General features: G+C 40.8%; 1 protein-coding gene across 4 annotated transcripts in view; it reads left to right on the top strand.

Annotated features, from left to right (window-relative positions):
- The window catches only part of RERG (RAS like estrogen regulated growth inhibitor), a 91,400-nt gene that overhangs the window by 7,626 nt on the left and 60,856 nt on the right, over positions 1–22,918 (top strand). Inside the window, exon 1 of one of the 4 annotated variants that reach the window (XM_074357793.1) lies at positions 1,372–1,491. The exons of the other annotated variants lie outside the window; for them this stretch is intronic. Within the exon in view, the coding sequence (XP_074213894.1) occupies positions 1,380–1,491 (112 nt within the window). The 5' untranslated portion in view covers positions 1,372–1,379. Of the gene's footprint in view, positions 1–1,371; positions 1,492–22,918 lie in introns of those variants that run through there. 4 annotated transcript variants of the gene reach the window in all.

Genomic DNA, 22,918 nt, shown 5'->3' with positions numbered 1-22,918 from the left:
TATTGAGAGCATTCTTCTTCCTTCTGCCTAGTTTTGGCCGTTCTTGGGGTTCTGCCTTCAAGTGAGCTTCCTGGCTTAGCGAGCTTGCTGGTTTAGCGTGGTGAGCACTGTGGATTCTGCACACTATAGAGCCAAGCTTTCCCAGCCTCTTTGTCTTCTCTTGCTCCAGCAGAGTGAACGTTTACCTTTGTTGACCAAGGGCAAAGCAGCCAGTAATAACAAGGCATTATTCCTGTGCATCAGCCTCTAATGTGACCGGCTCCAAGTAACTAAAGCAAAAAGGCCTGCCATAAAACCTAGAATGCACACCCTGCTTATCTAAATGCTTCCTGAATTCACATTTTCACATCGGTAGTAAGTGTGGGAGGAGCTGAGAGAAAAAAACAGCTGAAATTTTAAATTTCCTTTCACAGTTGACATTCTCATTTTAGAATTGAAATATTGTGTGCCGTAGCTAAATGTATTTCTTGAAAGGGCTGGTCTCAAAGTTAATTGAGTAATGCTATCCTCTGACTCAAAAACCAATTGATGCACTCACCCATGAAGGCTTAAGTTCATAGACTCAGGTTGCTGGGCTAGAAGTTGGGTGCCAAACACAAACAAGCATGTGATATCATTTCCCTTGGCACAAAGAGGGCTCTTTTTTCTTCCTTTTTCTTGTTCTTGTTTGCTTTCCCCTCTCTCTCTCTCAATTATAAAAGGTTTTGAAAGGATTTTTTCGTTTTATTTTCAACTAGGACAGGGACAATTCTGATTTTAAATGTGACTTTTCAGGGGGAGAGTATAGCTGAAGCGGTAGTGCACATGCTTAGCGTGCACGAGGTCCTGGATTCAATCCCCAGTACCTCCTCTAAAAATAAATAAACCTAATTACCTCCTCCCTCCAAAATAAAAAAAAATTAAAATAATAATAAATAAATAAAATATGTTTGAAAATAAATACATATGGCTTTTCCAGTAAGCATGCTTTAACATCTATGTGTCTTTTATGGCTGAGATATGTTTACAAGATCTCACATATATTAAATAAAAATAGTAATAGCGTCTTAGGTATAGCGTCTTAGGTATGCTGTAAAGCTAACCTTTGTATTTTAGAACTTTTTCTTTACCCAGGTAGCTGTATACCAGTCCATTCCCTTCATTCGTTCTCAATGGTGTACGTGTATGATGCTTCCTAAACATCGTTTTCAAAGTACTTCTAAAAGAAGGAGGAGAAAGATCTAGGGAATTTGGGGCATGTAAGCATCTCATCACAATCATGTAATTCTTTTTTGCATGTTTTATAAATTATATACAATACAGGCAAAATTTAATGCTAACCCATAGTATATTTGTTTGTTTGAATATAAAATGATTTTCTCCCAAAATTAGTGACTGAAATGGAGTCTTCAGGAAGATATAGCAAGTCGATCTGTGGCTCCAGTAACACCCGGGCTTCGGGTCCAGCTTCAGGACCACGAGCAGAGGAAGTAGCCTCCGCTTGTGCATCACGTGAGTGTGAGCTCTGACAGTGGTCCTGGACCTCGCTTTTTACCTACTTAAGGTGCCAGTCAGCTCTTCACGTTCTTGTTTATTCTTGTTCTAAGATTACACAGTATAACCTTAATGGGAAATTTTCTTTAAATATTTGTTTAGGTAAGAGGGGCAGATTGTGTTTTGGGTGATTGCAGAACATCCACAGCTCCTGGAAACAAGTGTGCGAGCGTGTGTGTGAAAAAGCCTTTCCTAGGTTGTCGCTGAAATTTAAAGATTACTGGAAACGAGGCCCATTGGTTCCTTGCATAGTTGGTGGTTAAAGAAATAATTGTGTTTTAATGGATTGGGCCAAAGGGAGGAAGGAGGCATTGAGACAGGTTTGGATGGGGCTGGAAATATAGCTGTTTTCTTGTGGTAAATATGGTGATGGGTTCCCTGTGGCTTTCAAGTGTTTATACCTTCCTCACCTGCAAAAATAGAAAAGCAAAAAGAGGTAAACAGCCAAAAGGAATTGATTTTCACTTCATTCCTTCACCCCAAGAAAAATAAAAGGGTGTTTTCAAATTGCAGGTGTATACCTATGGTTATGTGCAAACGTCAGACTTCTGTGCAAGGCTTAAGGCATGCTGACCTTTCTTGCATGCCCAGAAAGTAAAGCAAAGATGAGGAATGGTGCTTGTGAAGGCTCAGGAAAAGAAAAGAGAAGGAAAGAAAGAAAATGCAAGGAAAAAAAATCATCAGAATTGGTTGTTTATTGGTGGGTAAACATTTTGTAGGTTGACAGTGACAAATTCTTAAGCTTTCCTCTTAAGATAAATATAATTAGGAAGGAAACAATACTGGAAAACAAGACAAAACAAAATCAAGAACCATTTTTCAAAGCCAAAAGGCCATGTCTCTGTCCCTGCTTCTTTTCTATTGAAATACATTATTAAAATTCAATTGTCCTTTATTTTTAGCTGATGGCTAATTTATTCATGGAACTATTTCCCTGCAGTTAATTATCAGTCACCAACTGGTTCCATTTTGATCTTGACTTGTTTTCTTGGCAACTGACAAAGACTGACTGTGAGAGAAGGGAGTGAAGAAAGTTGTAAATCATCCTTGTAATTCCCCTTTTTATTACTGGTATTTCTCCAACTTATGGGTTTGGGGAAATCAGCCAAATTTTCAAGGTGGTACCGGCCTTGAAGCCAAAATTCCAGTGCAAACGCATCCCTGTTGCTACAGCTGCCTTTGAGAATTAATGTGGTTTCAGAGAAACAGGCATAATTTCTTCCATGCCATTAAAAATGAAAGAAGCTATATTAAGACAAGGCAGTCTGAAATAGGTGATTTCAGCCTGGGATAAGCAAATATGTAAAACTCCTATACATATGTATGAGAAATATATATATATATGAGAGAGATTCTCACCTAGATCACCCAGCTTCTTGGAGCCATAGGCAAGGCTAGAATCCAAGTTGCTGACTGTGCAAGGCTTTTGCAACTTCGCCACTAAATGTTTCTCATTTTGTAATCAACCTGTTCTTTTTCACATCCTTTCAAACACTTTATGTTAGGAAACAAAATGATCATTTGTAATATGAACTTTGCATATAAAAAAAACCCTAATGAATTCTATTTTTATAAGAAATTTCCAGTAATCAATGAATTACCAATGCATGATAAAGTCCCTTGGGAGTCCTGGGTGTGTAGCCAATCCATACAGCCGAGATTCTCAACAACCTGTATGTATAGGAAAGCTCCCCTGTAATGTACTGCTCCATTTCTTTTAGCTTTGGATCAAGTGTAAGAAGACTGATGAATCATCTTCTGCTAAAGAATACATTTTTCGTTGTTATCAAAAGAGAGTATGATGCACTATGTTCTGTAGTGTCATCTAATGATTTAAAACAGCACCCAGCTGAACTGACTGAAAGGACTGGGGTTGAAACTTCTTCATCCCACCTATGTCTCTCTTTTTATTTATCTGTCAAACGATACATTTATTTGCTTTTTTTTTTTATTTTAACAGTGATGCAGGTCAAATAGGCTGTGAAGGTACTTGGAAAAATTACACGTGTGATTAGCATATGGTCCTAATACTTTCATGCTGTCATTATTGAAATTCAGGTGGTTCTTCCCCTGTGTTCCTTAACATTTATGTCTGGAAAAGCAGTACAGTCAGTTCTCTGGCTGTCCATCACTGGAGGCCGGATGAAACCACTCACTCCAGGGGTCAGCCGGCAGTGTTCCTGCACTGAGTATGTAAGATTACAGACTTTCCAGAGGTTGTAGATTCTATGCTGAAGAAATTTGCACTTTCAAATTTGTGAAGGAAATAGACATTGAGTCAGGGTGTTCTTTTAGAATCAGTATATAAAGGGGTCAAAAAGGGAGGAGCGTTTAGGAAAATAATTTGGATTTATGCCTTATTGGAGAAGGAAGTCTGGCTTATTATAGAATTTTTTGATAATCAAAACTTACCCTTACTAAAAAATGAAAGCTTTACAACATGTAGATATTTTTGATGGGAAGATTTTCAAAAAAATATGTAAATATATCTACCTAGATATTTCCCTATAATCTTACACTACATTTTTATTCATTCATTCAACTATTCATTCAACAAGTATCTGTAGATCACCAACTTTGTGTTCTAGAATAGCTTGTATGTAGTACAGAATTCACTTCTATTCCAAAAAGCCAGAGTGGTAGCTGTTTCTATTTATCATTATATACCCCAAGCAGATGCAGACTGGGTCCTCAATAGAATGAATAAGAGTTAGACCATGTGGTCTATTCATGCTTTATAATTTCATCAGTAATCATATATTTTAAGCAGTCTCTTTATTGTAACCAAAGTGGGTTCCTTGTCTGCACTTGAATATTTCCAGTGACAGGAACTCAGCCTTACTGGAAATAGACCGTTCTATCCTTAGGTAACTGTATCAGTTACAGTCCTCCAGAGAAACAGAATGGAATAGAAAATACACATGATTTATATACGTATGTATGTATGTATTGGGGCTGACAAGACTGGAATCTGCAGAGAAAGGTGGTGGGCTGGAAACTCAGGCAGGAGTTAATACTGCAGTCTTGAGGCAGAATTTCTTTCGCTCTGGGAAACCTCAGTTTTGCACTAAAGGCCTTCCAGTAAATGGATGAGGCCCACCCACATTATTCAGGCTAATGTCCCTTGCTTAAGGTCAACCGATTGTAGATCTTAACCACATCTACAGAATATCTTCATAGCAACTCCTACGTTGATATTTGATTGAACAACTGGATATGGTAACCCAGCCAAATTGGTGCATTATCACAACAACTCTTCCTGTCTGTTACTTTACCTTCTTTGGACCCAAAGGCTTTTTATCAGCTTCTACTCATTGACTTCAGCCCCTTCGAGTTACACAGAGCACTTTAAATCTCTCTTCTTTATAACAGCCCCCAGTGTATTTGAAGACAGCCAGCTTGCCTCAGCCCAGGCCTCAGATTTCTCTTCCATTGCCTGCTTACTCATAGTTATTTCATTTGCTCTGCAGAGAGCATGGTTTCTAGTTGTGGAATCCTCCTTGCCGTCCCACTCCAGTGGTGCACTCCATGAAGTGTGGGTCCTGGAAATGACATTTCAGGTGTAGATCGCCCACACCAGACCAGAGCACAGCTGTGGTTTTGATACTGGATGCTTTGCTTCTGCTAGGACATTCTAAGGTCACTGTTGCTTTTAGGGTAACAGTGGGCACAGTGTTGTCTCATGGGGAGTTTAGTGCAAATGAAGTTTAAAAAAAAAAAAAATGCTATTGCTAAGTCAGATTTTCCCAAACCTATACCTGAGTGTTTGTATGTTTCATTCAGGTGTGGAAGTTAATTTTTACCCTCTTAAATATGGCTTTGTTAGATTTAATTTCTTCTTCTGGAGCCTTTTGGATCTAGCATGTGGTCACCCCTCTTTATTTTCTGTCATCTAGAAATATGTTGGTTTTGGAACATTTTAGGCCCTTCATGCTCTTATTGAATCATAGAATTTTCCATTTTGGTGTAATTTGGCTCAACAAAGTGATGAAGAATTGCAGTGAGTCTTTTGGATAATTTACAGCTAGTGAAGCCAAACGAAGTTCTTTGGCTCTCGGTGGGGACATTAACACCATATCACATTACTTCCATGTTCATTAAATAAGTTCTGTTTAGATTTGCCATAAAAGAAGGCTGTCTGGGAGGAAACCTTACAGTTATAATCCTTTGTTTGATATTTAATTTAACATTTCTTGTTTCTGTCTCACATTCTTGTCTTAGGACTCAAGGCACTCTGCTATATAAAGTGCCTAACAGTGATCAACTTTTATTGGGCCCAGTATCTATTCTATACAGAAGGTCATTTTCCAGAAACTTATTTCACAATATGTGTGCATACTTCTGTACTGAAATAGCCGAGTTTATGTGAGGCAGATCAGAGCTGAATTTGGGAGAATTTTCTTCATTGGGTTATATCGGGAGACACCAATGCCTCAGAATCACCAGGAGGGCTTGTTAAAGTACGTGCTCCAGGTCCCCATCCCTGGAAGTTCTGATTCAGCAGGTCTCTAGGAGGGCCACAGAATTTGTATTTCTAACACGTTCCCAGACGATACGGACGCTGCTACTCCGGGGACCACATTTTGGGAACCATTGTTTAAGTTTGCTAAGTACTCAATTTCCATTTGCAATAGGTGTTTTCAGCTTTGACAAAGCATGTAGCTTTTTGTGAGCTGCATGTAATAAACACTGAGTGCCAGGCAGTGTCATGAGTACTGATAATACAGAAGGTAAATAAATCAGACAAGCTCTCTGCCCTCATGAAGCCACATTCTAGTGGCAGTAGACTAGGTGACCAAAAAATACTCTGCTGGGGCAGAGCAAATGTGAGGTTTTTTTGTGGTTCCTTAAGACTAGAAGTTTTTCATTCATTTCATAGTAGGGTAAGTTTTATTTAAAAAAAAAAAAACCAGTGTAAGCTTCAAAACTGTTAACATCCTGAGCTTTGATTTTAAGAGGATACTTTGAGCTATTTGGCAATTGTAGGTGGGGGTTAGGCTGAACTACAGGTTAAAGGTCTGGGAGTTAAACTTGGCTGAAGACCATGATACCAGATATTCTATGGAGAGAAACTAAGCAGACCACATAGGAACTGAACCCAATAAACTTGACCTAAATAAACTTTTTAACACCATGCTCCATCAGTCAGTTAAAGCTAACGTAGAGCCAAATAATGTAAGATAGTTGTTCTTTTGGCAACATTCGGAAAAAATAGTTTTAAATTACTTGCTGACAGTTGCATTTATAAAACTTATGCAACAGTTGTATGGACAGAACTGCAATATGGAGAAAAGTTCGTAAGTTTCCACTTTGGGGGGGGTAGAAAGATAACATCTTTTTCTCAATGATGCATTTCCTGTTTTTTCCTAATATATTTTTTTAAAGTTCTCTTTTATTTTCTGCCATGGGATAGAAATTTAAGAGGTGAAGCCAAAAATAAAAAGGTAAGAATACAATTGTACATATTTCTCTGTCTGAAAAATATTTGACTTCTTTTTGCATGGAAACTCGTAAATTACAACTAACCCTAATAACTGAGCCAGTTTCCTAGTCGTCTGGCAACACATGTTGAGTCTGATGTTTTAAAGGAAGATTCAACCACACTTGGTAGGATGAGTAATGGTTATCGGTTCCAATGACTGGGAATATTTTTCCATTCAAATATTTTATATCTTGAGTCTGTTTTTCTAGCAGCGTTCCAAAAGAGGTGAAGTCAAGAGCACAGTAACCATACATTTAAATCCCTGAGTCCCCAAAACTGAACCCATGGTTTCCTTTGTCTCCTACTCATCAATTTACAAATATTGATGAAAATCCTGCTATGTTCCTAACTCTTCCATCCTCCCATCCTCCCACCATATGCCCAATAAAATGTCAGTGTTTGGGGGGGAAGTCCAGAGAACTACAGAATTGTTCTTCTCTTCAGGGACCTTACTGTTTTGTGGGGCATGTATGACTTACACCTGGAAATCAGCTAGGGATAGTTTCCAGCACAATAATTGATTTGTACAAATTTTTATCTGGAAATATTTTTTAGAAAATTGCCAGAGTTGCAAAGGCAGTGCAGAGAGCTCCTGTGGACCCTTCACCTGGTGTCCCCCTAACCCCGGTGATCACACCTCATGTAACCACAGTACGGTATCAAGACCAGGAAATTGGCACGAACACAATGTCAGTTGTATGACATGGATACAACTAAGCCACAGGTCTTAGAATGACTGATTTTTGACTCAATTCAGGCTCAGGGCTGGTTTGAAAAGACAACTGGGGAGGGATTCAGAAGGAGAGCCTTCAAGAAAGGATAAATCTTATCATGAAATTTTCAAACGGTGAAATCCGATAAGCTACTCACCATTGGAAATTTACATGTTGAGGTCCGTGCAGTTTTGAGTCTTGGATTGTACACAAGGCAGCGTGCTAGCCGTCTAGTTCAGGCCATAAATGCTGTAAGAGTCAATGGCGGGAAGAGAAATCAATAAGAAGTACTTGGGGAGGCCTTGAAGGGAGGCAGTGAGACTGAAATACTGTAAGTTCAGCGGGATTTTGATGGTGAGGAGTGAACCAACATCCCCTCTCATTTCTTCTCTTTCAAACTTACGATGCTTTCTTCATTACCAATTCACATATGTCATCAATATTGGAATCAGAAGGGGAAAGAGGACAACCAGGTGGTACAGGAAAGGGGTAAGAACTAAATGACGCTGAGGGAGGGAGAAGAGCTTTGGAGATCCTGCTGATTCAGTTGCAGGAGACGCCCTTTTAAAGCTCCCCAGAGCCAGCTCGCCAGTCCCGTTTCCTTCCAGTAGCAGGAACGTGGGTTTGAAGCCTGAGAGGCCATTTATTCACTGTGTGTGTGGTCAGCTTACTTAACTTTGGTGTACACCCGTTTTGTTTTCAGTAACGTTCACGTGATAATAATCATCTTATATTAGGGCTGTTATGCACCCAAACCAAATGAGATCTGGTAATAACCAGCAATCATGATGATTAGCTAACGCTTACAGCGTTGACTACAGGCCAACTTCCGTTATAGGACTTGACACATATGAGCCCATATAATCATCACGACTTCTTTATGAACTGGCCCTACTGTTGTCCAGTACTTTACAGCTGAGGAGCACGAAGAGTAAGTAAATCACTTGCCCAGAGTCAGACAGGTAGAGATGGAACTCCAGCAGAAGTGGGATTCAAACCCAGGCCCTTTGCCTCCGGTGTCTGTGCTTTGATCCACAGCACTCTCAAAATTTCTTACAAAATGCAGTGCAGAGTTGGCAGTGCTGAAGTTGAAGTTGAAGGCAAGTGCCTTCCTCCCCTTTCCTTCTCTTGTCTTCTCTTCCCCTGTTACTTAGGAATATTCATTTATATTAATCAATACCTACAAAAAGTATTTTACTTCACTTGAACCATCACTAGAGAAAAATGAGGCACCAAAACAGAGAGAACTATGATGAGACTACCAAGAGATCTTAGAGCCTTCTATTACAGTGTTCTGTAGCTCCGTTTTTAAAATAATATTTCTAGTCCAAATTCTGCCTATGATTTCATGCTAAAACCTCTTATTGGGCTTTTGAGGAGCAGCAGTATGTGAAGGAGGTGTTGAAGGGGGAGGATGGAAGTTGTAAAGAAAGATGGAGGAGCTCAACATGTAATATGTGAAAAATGTGGAGCGGAAAGGGAGGATACATGAATAATTTGACCTGGAAAAGCCCCAAAAGCAAAACTCAGAAGCTATTTTAAAATGTCAAAGTCCTAGATGTCAATATTAAAAAAGATATATCATCAAGTCAAAAATTTTAAATGATGGGATGTGTTAAAAATATTGGACTGCAGAGATTTTCTTTATTATTTATCACAATAGGAGGATGTTTTTTTCCTTTGCTGAAATACAAGATGTTCTTGTGAACCAAGTAGCTGGAAGAATCAGGCTCCTACACAGGGCAAAATGCCAGGAGGCTTCAAACATTTCATGAGGGCAGATTGGGTAGGATTGGATCCCATCAGATAACTGGAGATCTTTTATCTGCTATGAATAATTCATGAGTAATTATTGCTGGAGACTTCTGGGTCAATAAATATTGTTGAAGATTATGGTACTCCTCATAAATGCGAAGGACCGCTGTCATCACCGTTGATGATTGTTTTTGATTCCGTAACTCATTATTCAAAATTACATTATGGCGATACTATTCTGGGTGAATAATTAGCATAAACAATTATTGCCTTGATGGCAAAATGGAAAAACTTGTAGTTTTCTCGGGACATTTTTTCAGATTCAGTTAAAAGGAAGCTTTGTTCGGTACAAATTAAGAAATTCCTCAGACCAGCCTTCACAGGAAAATATGAGGTTTTGTAAATGTGTTTCATTTCAGGTGTAATGAAACAAGATTCTTTTTATTATTGTTTATTTATGCAGTGTAGCATTGACACAGTTAGTAAACACTTCTCTCTTACTTGGCCACCTACAGTATAATCATTATAATCTCTCATGTACCCTTGTCTATCTGCTCAGTCAAGTCTATTTAGTCCTGGCATCTCGTGCCGAATTCTAATATCATTCACACTATTGATAGGTTTTATTTCTAAAGTGCTCTGGTTTGAATGGCTCAAAAACTCCTGTAGAGTAATTTTATTACAACAAAAGGATTTCATTTTACTGAGGGACAAATGCAGACCAAAAGAAAGAACTTGCCACAAAATATCAAGTTCATTTTCATCTAAGAATGCTTTTTCTATAAAGATGTGTCGATAAAGTTAGAAACAAAACTGAATTCTTCAAGTTCCACATTTTAAAGATACTGGACTAGCCATTAGATTAAATGAGAGAATTTTCAAATCACCATTTTTATTTGATAAGTGTGTGTATGTGAGCGTGTGTGTTTGTGCTGGCCAAGAGTGCACTCCAGAAAATCAGACCCTAAACTAAATATGAACGGCAGTGTTTTCTGCATTTTTTAAAGGTATGGAACATTTTTAGATACTAATGGGCTTACTAGTAAGTCTCTATTTAGTCTCATATTTAGCGTTTTAACTCCATATGTGGCAAACACTGGTCTAGAATATAGGAATATAAGAAAAACATGTAACTGGCTCTACCCTAGGAGTAGAGAGTTGTAGTCAGAATGGGAAGGTTGAAATAGCAGGTGGTAGATGTATCTACAGGCAGGGAAAAAAAAATCTTGTAATAACCTTTAACAAAAAAGAATATGAAAACAAATATATGTATATATATGCATGGCTGGGACATTATGCTATGTACCAGAAATTGATGCATTGTAACTGACTATACATCAGTTTAAAAAAAAGATATTGGCTCCTTATACGGGTGCTCAGTTTGAGTCATGCTAACTGGCGCCCCAGGATAGCGCAGGGTGTTGTGTCCTTTCTCTCTGTGTGTCTTCGCCGGTGCACGCACTGAACACAGACGGCCTAGAGACCGCTGCTCTGTCTCAGTCGGTGGAGCCAGGCGTTCATACAGCTCGGGGCTGACTTTCCAAGATGATTGCAATCAGCTTCTGATGTTCTCTTGCTGAGGTTTGCAGGCCCATAAACAACAAATAATAAGAATGGTTTGCTTTCTATAATGCCAGGCACTTTACAAAGCATTCTGTTTATATTATGTCATAGTTCACCGCAACACAAGGAATGTCGGTCTTGTTATAATTTCTCTCTTCCAGATGAGGCTCGGAGAGGTTTAAAACTTGCCCAGAGTGTACATGTTGTAAGTGGCAGAGCCAGAACTTAAACCCCGTCGTGCTGACCCCAAGTGCCAGCTCTTGTCTGTTTCACGCCCCGCTCCTACTATTCCCGTGGAGAAGAGCTCAGTGTTCTCTGGCAATGTCAGTCACAGAACGCAAATGTCTCCCAATTGATTCACATTGAACTATTTGTGATCCATGAGATTCTCATCGGTCTCCCAAAGAGGCTGCATTTTGTGACACCTGCTGGTAACTCTAATGCGTTTACCAGTAGCCCAGTAGCCAGACTTCTGGGATTCAAATCCCTGCTGTGCTAGAATGTAAATTACAGAATGCAGACATCGGTGTGTGTTTTGATCAGTACAATAACTTCATTACCCAGACTAGGGCTTGACGCACGAAGGTGCTAAGTGTTTGGTGAGTAAAAGGCTGCTTCAGTTGGCATTGCAAGTATTAAGTGGAAGAATCCATGATCCTACTTAGAACAGTGCCTGACAACTAAGTGCTCAATCAGTGTGAGCCATTGTTCTTCTATATGAGATTGAAGCCCTTGGTCTGTGGTCGAATAGGCCTGTGATCCTTTGAGATGCCAGCGATGAGGAGGTTTGGTTATTTTATGATGAGAACTTTTCTCTCTCCTTCCTGGCTTTTCTCCTTTCTCTCCTCATTCTCACCTAGGATGTTTTATTTCAGTGGCAGCAATTAACGATTACATGGTATTTATAAACTATAAACTGTGTCATGGATGCTTAAGGATAACCTCTCCTCTCCAGTAATAATTATGTATAAAATACCTTTCTCTGAATGAATTACTGACAGTAATTGGGGAATCGGCACTTCTAAAGGTCTTTAGAAACCATTTCTCAGCCCAGAGAGGGGGCATAGGTTTTGTTTTTAGTGTAAACTAGATGCTCATGAATCATCAAAACTTTCCCTTCACTTACGGGTTTACTTGATTTAATTCAGTATATTTTTGGTGCAAGGTCCACCGTCTTGGTAGCAGAGACCTGGCTGGCCTTTATACCATGGCTTTAAACTCGATCACAATTGCTAATATGAAGCCCAAGTGTAGGGCTTCATCTGTTGGAAAAATACTTACTCAGGGGAAAAGAATGGTTAAGACAAGGTGTAATTTTCTAGCGTATGTGTGCCAACCTTGTAACAGGCTGATAATGTTAATTATCTCCATCCAGGAAGCCAGGGTCATCTCTTTTGTACAAAAGCTCTGCTGGGGCAGAACGAAATGTTCTTCTTTTTTCCCATAAATAAATAACAGCTTCACGGCACATCATTTCACTGGGCTGGGCGGCGTGCTTTCCCCACAGTATCCTCTTCTGCTGGGCTGCTTTCTCACTGGACTGAAGATGAATCCTGCTCACCAAATCGTTGACTAGAGAAGGCTCACTTGAAACTTGTGGGGAAACAGCCACCCCTTTCTCAGATTTTAAATGTCCCAGAAGGAGGAGGGAAGTCATGGGATCATAGTCCTCAGGTGATCAAAGCTCACCCACTCCGCTGTGAATGGGGCACGCTTGCTGCTCATTGAGCTTCATGGATGGCCGGTACGTCCCTTCCATGTGCTTGTCTGTTTAGCTTAGAGAGTATCTCACGAATACACAAAACCTACAACCATCCAACTGAGTGGCTCATTACCTGAAGTTGTGCACACATCCAATTTAAACCATGGGAACAGGAGCACAGTGGAACTGAAGCTGTGTGTCTGCTGTGGGAGGAGGATGACATATTAACCGTATCTTTATCATCCGTGATGCAACTTTTAGGTATCTGTTTGCCTCAGTTTGGCAGGCAACACAGATTTCTTCCCACCTTCTTGACTTGATCTTCTTTCGACCTCAGTTTAATTTGAGACAAATAAATGCTGAAAGATTTGTGTAATTAACTAAACCAACAGGGGAAAAAAAATCCCGCAGCCAAGTTTGCTGTGCATTAACAAGGTAAGTGGAGATGTTCCATATGCTGTAGAACCAAGATACACAATCATTTATAGAGTAGGGTGAAAACCACCTACTTAGCAGGGAAAAAAAAAAATGAGTGGGCAGAAAAGACTGAGAGATTTACAGTGACCTCTCTCTGTTGATCCAACTTTTCATTTCCTCATTAGGCACCCTTGGCATTCAGTGTGTGAGGTGCTAAGGGGAGGAGATGTGGTCCTGTGGCATTTGTACCTCATTCCATTTGGGGCAAACCTTCCATTGGACTTTACCCAAAGCACCACCCCTGAAGGCAGTGTGTGAATCTCTTCAATTCAGTCACCATCTCTAGGTGGCTAATTAGAATCTTTCCATTTCAGCACTTTATCTGCTCATTAGCTGTGACTATAACTATGTTCAGAAAGGCTAAACTCAGGTCGCTTTGCAAGCATTAATTTGAGAAGCTCTCTGGCTTTCTGGGTCCTTACATGAAACTTCTCCACAGAGTATATTCTGGAAGATAACATATGTAGATATTTCGAAAACCAAAGCAAACCAAAAAACTCTCCATTTCTGATGGATGTAAAGGGGTGACTCCTTGACTTGAGTTACCACATGCCAATCGGCAACCAGAAATTGGCCTTGCAAAGATAATAGATTTCAAGTTGGTTGTGGAAATCATTACCTGGAGAACCCAGCATCACCAGTACGGTTTTCTCTGTGGATTTCATCAAGTTCTCAGTGGTCAGGCGATCAACCCAGGATCCTGCAGCAAACAGAAGGTGAAAAAAAACGGACATAGCAAGAGATCCTGCTGGTGTCAACAGAATTGCTTTTAACCAATAAAGCAAAGTAGAACTTCTTTCTTGGCAGCTGCAAACTGGACATTGTGTGAAGCATTCCTGGAAAAGATGGGCTCCAGGCTTTTAAACAACATCGAGACTGTATATCCAGAGCCTGAATCTGAGATAATGGAATGTTATTCAAGGAGTAAAGCATTCTTAGTTCAGATTTCACTGAACACCAGTTGTTTTTTTTTTTTTCAGGAGATCAGATTTCTTTTTTTTTCCCCCTAATTAAAAACATTCAGTCTAATAAAGTGGATTTCCAAAGGCATAGGTTCTGAGGGGCGAATGTATATATTTTGGCAACTGAGGAGCTGCGGACTGACTATATATAAGACAGAGTACGAAAAGGGTGTTTCAAGAGATCTGTTTCTAGTGACTTTGGAATGATCATTTATGATCATCCTTAAATGTCTTCTGCCTCTGCTCCCTTCCCAGCAGCCTGGAATGTGCCGATGAAGGGAGTCAGTGGTTGTTGTTTAGGGTCCAGCCTGGATGCTGTGAATGGTGCCAGGCGAGTGTGGACGCCCTCCAGCTGCTCTCTCTCTCTCTCTTTCGCCCTTCTGCGTATAATCTAGTATAATCCCCTGAAGTTGCCTCAAAACAGGGAAATCATCTTAAATCCTTGCACAGAGTTGGTGAGTCATTGTTTTGATTGTTCCTGTAAAGGTACTTGTTTTTTTTGTTTGTTTGTTTGTTTTTTCCTGCTGGCAAAGTGAATCTCGAATTCAAATCCTTTTGGTGGGGAGGGGTGGGAACGCATAAAATGAAAAGAAGGAAGCCTCTTTTCACCGATTCACATCTTTTCATGGTATAGTAATAACCTGAATCGTTTGCCTACCTCTGAAATTCGGAAGCATGAGAATGAACGCAGAGGAAATAATAGCCAGGTGTTCATAGGCAGGTTTCTCTCACTTGCAATGGGATTTAGAATTTCCCTTATTTACAGTATCTCTTCTCTCCAAAGAAGACCCAGAGTCAAAATGATCAGGAATGTCTCCCAGCTCTAAATTCAGCAATCTCTCTGCTCTACTGTGTTGCTGTGTGTCCATTATTATGTCCTGGACCCTCAGTTTCTAAAACTGTCATTTTAAGTTTGTCTTTCTTTGCGGGAGACAGAAGCGAAGACTCCAGTGCGGGGAGTGTGGGAATGAGAGTATAGTTAAGACTCTCACTGTGTTTGGAGAGGCAGGTATTACTCTCCAATAAAAAGAACCAGAATTCATTGGAGAAGTGATTCCAGGGCTGGGGCAGGCAAAGGAAAGATGAGAATGGAATTCTTGTGGTGCCAGAAAGTAAGAAAGTGCTGGAAAACGAGAGAGGATGGATGCAAGTCCACCAATGTGAAAGGGCTCCCAATGGCCAGAGTTGGACTAATTTGAGCAAAATAAATAACAACATAAATCCAATAACAGTATTGGTTATAACTCAGTGGACAAAACGGTCATTCTTGAGTCCACGTTGACATAAACAAATAACCGAGTAAATAAAAGTGGAAGAACTAACAAGTCTTCTTTACAAAACAATTCCAATTAATAAATACAGATGAATGGTTAGAATAGAACAATAGAACATCACACTTATAATTTCTGTGGGCAACTATGGATGGATTTCATGGGTGAGCATTTAAGTATAAATAGGATGTTTGCACAGTTTCAAAGTGTCTCCCCTAAAATAAACATTTATTAATTGCAAAGGGAAAGACAATAACTTTACAGAGAAGAACCTGGCAGAGACCACCGTAACCGAGTACTAAAGGGGAAATTTAATCAATTAATTAATTAATCACTAGGGATAAGGCACATCTAAATGGCATGATTCACTGAGAAAGATAAATCATCTCTAGGGCATTCTTTCCAACTGTGTATAACAATCTAATCGTGGGTTAACACCAGACAAACTCAAATTAAAGGACATTCTGCAAATAGCTGGTGAGAACTCTCTGTACTATTTTGACGACTCATTTGTTAAGTTTGAATTTATCTCAAAATTAAGTCATTGCATAAGTGATATTCTCTCTCTGTTTTTCCAAGACTGGAAAACAAATGAGTCTGAGGCGTCCGGGACAGTGGCAAGATAACTGCTTATGATAAAACTTGGCATTTGTTCATTCAATAGTTACTCAGAAGCCACGAGGTTGAATCACTGTGTTCTTCTCAGGGATTTAGCAGCTAACAGGCCAGACAGATCCTGACAAAGCAGTAAGTGCCAGGATAAAGGAGGGACATGATTCAATGGGAAAACACAGAAGTAACACTTGACTTGGGCTTGGGGGATGAGAGATCACAGAGCTGAAGATGAGTACGAACAAGCCAAGTTGGATGGGTGGAGATGGGGGGTGTTGTTCTGGGGGGAAGCAGAGATGTGTTTCAGGCCAAAGAAACAGCATAGCAAGAGTGGAAGCGAGAGAAAACGGAACTGTTGAAAAACAAAGAAATAGTTAACTTGTCTGGACCGTGGAGTTCAAAGGGAGCTAGAAAGCTAAGCAGAAACTAGATGATGTTAAGTTTGTTACTTAACCTAAATGTAGCGAGGCAGCTAGTAAAACTGGCAGCTCCAATTAGAAAATGATCAGATTTATATTTTAGAAAAATTACTCTGGCTTTCCCGTGAGGATCAGATTATACAGAGGGTTGGGGCAGAGGTGGAGGGCTAGAGAGACCAACTCGAAGGCTATTGCAGAAGTCCCAGCAAGGGATGGCAATGGCCTTGACACAATGGTCAGGGATTTAAAGAGAGAATGGACAGATTTAGGAGGTTTCAGTAAGGTATAATCGGCAGAAGTCAATGCTTGATTGTATGAGGGAGCTGAGGGTTGGGGGGATCTACTGCTGAGAACGTTCGATTCCACATCCAGAATCTGTAAGTCATTTCTTAGTCCACGTGCGGATTTATGCTATCGTGTACAGCAGCGGCCTCTGACGCAAAGATGATTATCTGAAGGTCTGTGATGGTGCTTGTGTGGCTGTGACGGACACACCCTGGATGATCCGCTAATGAGTCATGTCTCTTCCCCTTGGGTTCAGGTGGAACCTATAACTTGCTTCTAATCAATAGAAAATGGAAAAGGAGATGGAATGTCACTTCTGTGATTAAGTTGTATAAGACTCTGTCTTAAGCAGACTGGAGTGAGAGAGACCCCTTTGCTGGCTTTGAAGAAGATGCCATGGTCTGAGTGGGTACGTGGCAGGGAATTATGGGTAACTTCTGGGAGCTGAGAGCCCCACCCCCAACAGCCAGCAAAAAAATAAACCTTAGTCCCACAACCACAAGAAACTGAATTCTGCCAAAGACCTGAAGAGGCCTGAAAGTGGATCTTCCCCGAGTCAAGCCTCTGATGAGACCAGTCCCCAGCTGACAGCTTGACTGCAGGCCGGTGAGACTCCTGACCCAAGAAACCGTAAGATTCTAAAGGGTGTTTTGAGCCGCTACGTTTGTGGCAGTGCGTTATGCAGCCACAGAAAGTGAATGCACTTGCTCCAGGTGCCCGCATTCCCTCCTGTGCTTCCTGTCTTTCGCTCTGTCCGCTGTCAGGGCCTTCACCCAGGGATCTTTCTTCCGGCTTTTGTCTATCCTTGTGTTTTCAGCCCTTTCACCTGGCTGTCCCAAATAGCAAAACCTCTCTTTGGCTCTAGTTCCAGAACTGGGTTAACTTCAAAATTAAGGAACATCTTACGACCTTTGGAAAACCCTAAGACTATGATGTGTACGTAACTCATGATTGGTGACGTTTGTTTTCAGGTTTTAGAGCAGCCCAAAGGTCTTCCCAGTGTTTAAACCCTGAGGGCCCTTTGTGGACCCAATTTCCATGCTCTCCGGTGTCCCTTACCGTAGGCCCTGTGGATGTCAGGTGCTTCCAGGCTTTGTGTAAGCTGTCATCGTCTGATTCAATTCTTGCAGTTCTTTGAACCCTCTAATCTAACCCCTAAACTGGACTCGATATATAGTGCACCCTCAACTCCTCCATCTTACTATTACTAAGAAAAGTAACATTTTAAATTAATACTAGGAAACGGATGATTATGAAAAGGGCATATGTGGGGATGTTGAGAGTCTAAGAAATTATACAAATTTCTTAATGTCAAGCTCCCCGATTGGTATCCTTGCTGAAGTGGGTGATAACTAGAAGACTGTGGCTTTCTGCCTTTTTCATGAATTTTTGAGGATGAGATTCACCAAGCTCTCTTCTTCCTAACCCTCACTAATGAGGAAAGTCATATAAACTCCTCTCCCAGAAGCTGCTTCTTCCTAATGTTCTAGCCGTACAACCATTTATTCAACGAATATTTATTTACCACCTGCTATATTCCAGTCATTGTCTGAGGCTCTGGAAATATAGCAGTGAATAAAATAGTTTAAAACAACAGAATTTACATTCTGAAGGGTCAGAAATATAATAAGAAAATAAATATTTGCAGTGTACATTATGTCAGATGACGGTAGCTGAGGGGGGGGGGGGGGAATAAAGATGGGAATAGAAACAGAGTGTTGAGGATTGCAGTTCTAAACAGGGACCAGAGAAGATTTCAGTAAGAAGACTGCATTTAAGCAAAGAGCTGAAGAAAGCGAGGAAGTGAGTCATGTGCTGATCTGCATAAGGAGCATTCCAGGCCAGAACAAAGAGTGCCAAGATCTTACGTCTGCAGGGACACCAAAGAGGAAGACGGGTTTAGATGGAGAGGAGAGGAGATGGGGACAGGAGGGTATTGGGGCTGGTGAGAGCGAACAGGTTCCTGGTCACTGTGAACACTTTGCCTCTTACTGGAATGACATAAAAAGCCATTGGAATGTTTTAGGCAAAGGAATGACACTCTAATTTCTATACTAGACTCCAATATGGTGTGTGTTGGGGTAGAGAGATTGAAAACAAAGATGGAGACGGAGAGACCCATTAGGGGGCTATTTCAGTAATCCGGGTAGCACCATGCAAATGTGGGATATTGCCATCACCGCAGAAAGTTCTGTTTGTCTTAGTGGGAAGAGGGACGACATGGCATACTTTGGTTTCTTTTGTTCACTGATGTCAAGAGATCAAAGGATCTCTTTACTCTGAGAGGACATGATGGTCTGGGGTGTTCTCTTAACTCCCACCAGTGGAGAACCAGAGAGTTGTGGAAGGGATGATAGATTCCTCTTCCTCTCAAATTTATTCTTGCATTTATTTCTTTCTAAGAATTGTAGTTTGGGCTGGAAAATCCCTTTTAAAGAAGAACAAATAAAATCTTATTGAGCACCTATTATATGCTAAATCAGTTTTAATCTGACATTGGTTAGTTTAAGCACACATTATGTGTGTCCATTTTGTGCTAAATTTATCTCCACACTAAGTGTGTAAAGTGTATCTTCATTTCTTGGTAAGCCACAGTTCAGAAAAAAATAAATGACACGTTCAGAGCAGGATTTAGTATTAGAGCAAGAATTGATCCCAAAGACCGTTCTCTTTTCATTAATTGACTTGATACTATCTCCTTTTTGAGAATTTCTTCATGCGTGATGATCAAGGAAGAATGTTACTAGATTAGAAATCTTTGTATATGTGTTTGTGTAACTTCCTTAATATTAAGAGATGCTGCGATCATCTCCAAGCAACAGTGGTTACCCAAGCTTGGATCTTCGAGCAGAATGTGCTTTCTTATCCTTTGTCAATAGCCTATTCTATTAGAGCATGAAAGATAAATATCTCTTTGCCAAAGAGGCATTAAAGCTGGCCGTGTGAGTAAAAGAAAACACTGGTGGAAGTACATGAACATTGGATTGGGTGAGGGGTGGGGGACAGAAGTTATGGTCGTGACTTTGCCACTAATTAGCCTTGTGACCTTGGGCAAGTAAGTGGTCCATCTCTTTGGATATCTACTTCTCATCCTTAAAATAAGACTTCTGCCTTTCCAAGAACCCATTCTAGCTCTGGAATTCTGGAATCAGGTTTGGTGTTCTCTACTCTGACTTACTCTGGTGGGAAGACATTTTTCTAGGTCCTTGTGTCTTCAGTATTTGTTTATTTCCTGATAGTGCAGAGGAAATCAATGTGCGGTCTTATAAAATTATCATAAAATCTTTCTTCGGTGTAATTCACCTAGCACAATGCAAAACAAGGTCTCAGAGTATTTTGTTTCACTCTTAAAAACAGCCAGAAGACCAAGAAGGAGCAATATATATGTACAGCGTTAATTCACATTTGTACCTAACGTCATCAAACTTAAGAGCTAACAGTGTTAAGGCTGGGCATTGAAGTGTGAGCAAATTAGTAATAGCCCTGAAACCCCAGACCTAAAGAACTTTCTGGCTGCCAGTTCAATTGTATTTAAATTTCGTATTACTAAATTAATATTTAGCATTTGGTTGTGCTAAATGCTGCATTTACTCTTAGGTTTGTCGTAAGCTTTGCTCTCAAAAAGGGAAGTGTCTTTCACTTGGAATCCATCATGGTGTCTTAACCCTCCTTGTTGGCTAGAAAGCTGGTTCTGCTGCCTCTTGAAATCCCAATTTTCAAAAAGTCCACTCTTCCCCTTTCCCACCTCTCAAAAATTATCTTGATCATAGCTACCAGTTTAGCCTGACGTCGTGGAGAAGTTTTATCTGTAGTTAAGAGGCTTGAAGAGTGAGAGATGAAGTAGGCAGTCTGATTATCACTGTAGGAATCCTAATTGAAACCAAATTATCCCCTGTGTTAATTTTTTTTTTTAAATAGGAAGAGAAAGAGGAAAGCAAACCCAAGCGCCCAAGCGCCCAATCCTCCTCCATTTTCTGCTTCGTAGTGGAGTTCCCAAGAGGCTTCTCCTGGGTATGATTCATTGACTGGGATCATGTGGGCTGTCCCCAGGGCCATCAGCTCTTCCCAGCTGCTCCATTAATCTCTGGGAAATCCCCAGCACTGCAACTGTCACTGTGTAATTAAATGCTGTGTTATTTTCTGCTTGGTCCTGGACTTCGGCAGCTTATTCTCATTATTAGCAGGGCCTGTTCTTTGTCACTTATCCCATAAGGCTGTAGAGGAGAATCCTCTGAAGCTTTTCTCTATTTTATTTTCTCCTCTTCTTCTGAATCAAGTAGTTTCCTCCTTCCCCTCTGCCTCCTCCTCCTCCTCTTCCTCCTATTCCTTCCCCCTCCCACCTCCCCCACTTCCCCCTCCTCCCCCTCTTCTGCCTCCTCCCATCCCTCCGCCTTGTCCCCTTCCCCCTCCCACCTCCCCCCTCCTCCCCCTCTTCTGCTTCCTCCCCTCCCTCCTCCTTCTCCCCTTCCCCCTCCCACCTCCTCCTCCTCCCCCCTCCTCCTTCCCCCCACCTCCTTCCTTCTCCTCCCTTTCTCCCTCATCTCTTTGACTCAAAGACAGAGTCTCTAAATAATATATCAGATTGATATCAATGGCTTTTTATTTTCCTTCTAAATTTTTCCTACTCAGAAGAAGATGGAAAACTTTAGAATTTAATGAACATTTTTTTTTAAATTTTTTTCCCCACGAAGCTTAATCTTTGGCTTAGTCCATGGATCAGCAAACATCCAGGCTATCAAAGGTGAACAGGGAAAAAAAATCAACAATTTCACTTCTCGATGTTGTCATCATGCTAGTCATTTCTTAATGGTGGCCTCAAGGACCACACCTTGATATGAACACAGGAAGACCTTTTAAAATCATTATTTTTCTCCCGAGTCCAACCTCAGAATTTTCCCTGAAGATACTCTTTTATCACCTAAAAGAGATGCCACTGCTTTTCGCACGTTGGCTAGTTTCCTGACACCAGATGAAGTGTCTTTCCCCAGCGGAAGGTAGTGGCATCTCAGGAAATCTAGGGGAATGAGGGGTTCTAAAGGCTGATGGTCACTGATTTGAACTGCAAGCTCCCTAAGGAGCATCCCTCCCCATTTTCATGTCTCCTGTCAACTGAGTCTCAGCCTTTGGGTGGGCACATTCAAATTAGGAGGGGGAGCTTTAAAAATCTTGGTGTCTGGGCCACGGCCAAGACCAATGCGAGAGGGAAATGTTATGGAGAGAGGTGATCAGTTTCTTAACTACAAGGGAGAAACTGATGAGGAAGAATGACCACAGCTCTCCTTGGAGGCCAAGTTATTACACGGTTGCAGATCTGGTACCTGCCTGGCTGTCTCACTTTCTCCTTAAGCAGAGGCAGCATGGTGGAGCAGGTAATGACGCTAAGCGTCTGGAGTCAGATCGAGGTCAGAACTAGCACTGCTGCCTACAAACCTGGGGCAAGGCTCTTGACGCCTTGGGCCTCAGTTCTCTCATCTGTAAATGGGGATAATTCTTTCTAGTATATATATATGTCCCATGACATTTATATAAGAAAAGACATATAAAGTGCACACACAGTGTGTGACACTTGCTAAGAGCCCAGTGAATGATTAAGGCATGTTTAGCGTGATCACTCGGTTCCACAGATTGCTTCTGTTCCCTTTGCCCTCTGTTTCCATACAACATATGATCCAGGATTCATAATTCTCTTTCATGCCTCTATAATTTTATATATGTTTTGCATTCTAACCACAGGACACTATCCCCTTTGACAATTTACTTGGCAAAGTGATATTTATCCTTCAAGGCTTAGCTTGGTTTCTCCCTGCGAAGCATTCTTCCACTTCCCTCATCTGGCCGAAGCACTCCTTTGGTAACTTTCCTCCTGAACTTTGTACCCACCTTGAGAAGGGTAAAAAGTGTGCTGATGGTTTAAAGGTCCGTCTGTCTTCCCACCAGATTCTAGTTATCAAGACAGGAGCTCCAGGGTTTTGTTTTGTATCCCAGTGCCTAGCACAAAAACCCAGAACAGAGTAGGTGTGCAACAAATATTTTTTGAATGAAATAAACAAATGAGTTCTTGTAATATATTTTTCACACACACACACACACAAAAGCTGGAGTTACCCAGAATATTGTCAAGAGTCAGAAAGGAGAGGAAGACAT

The sequence above is a fragment of the Camelus bactrianus genome, chromosome 34, assembly GCF_048773025.1.
Source record: "Camelus bactrianus isolate YW-2024 breed Bactrian camel chromosome 34, ASM4877302v1, whole genome shotgun sequence".
Taxonomy (NCBI): domain Eukaryota; kingdom Metazoa; phylum Chordata; class Mammalia; order Artiodactyla; family Camelidae; genus Camelus; species Camelus bactrianus.
This window is presented reverse-complemented; position numbering and strand designations above follow the sequence as displayed.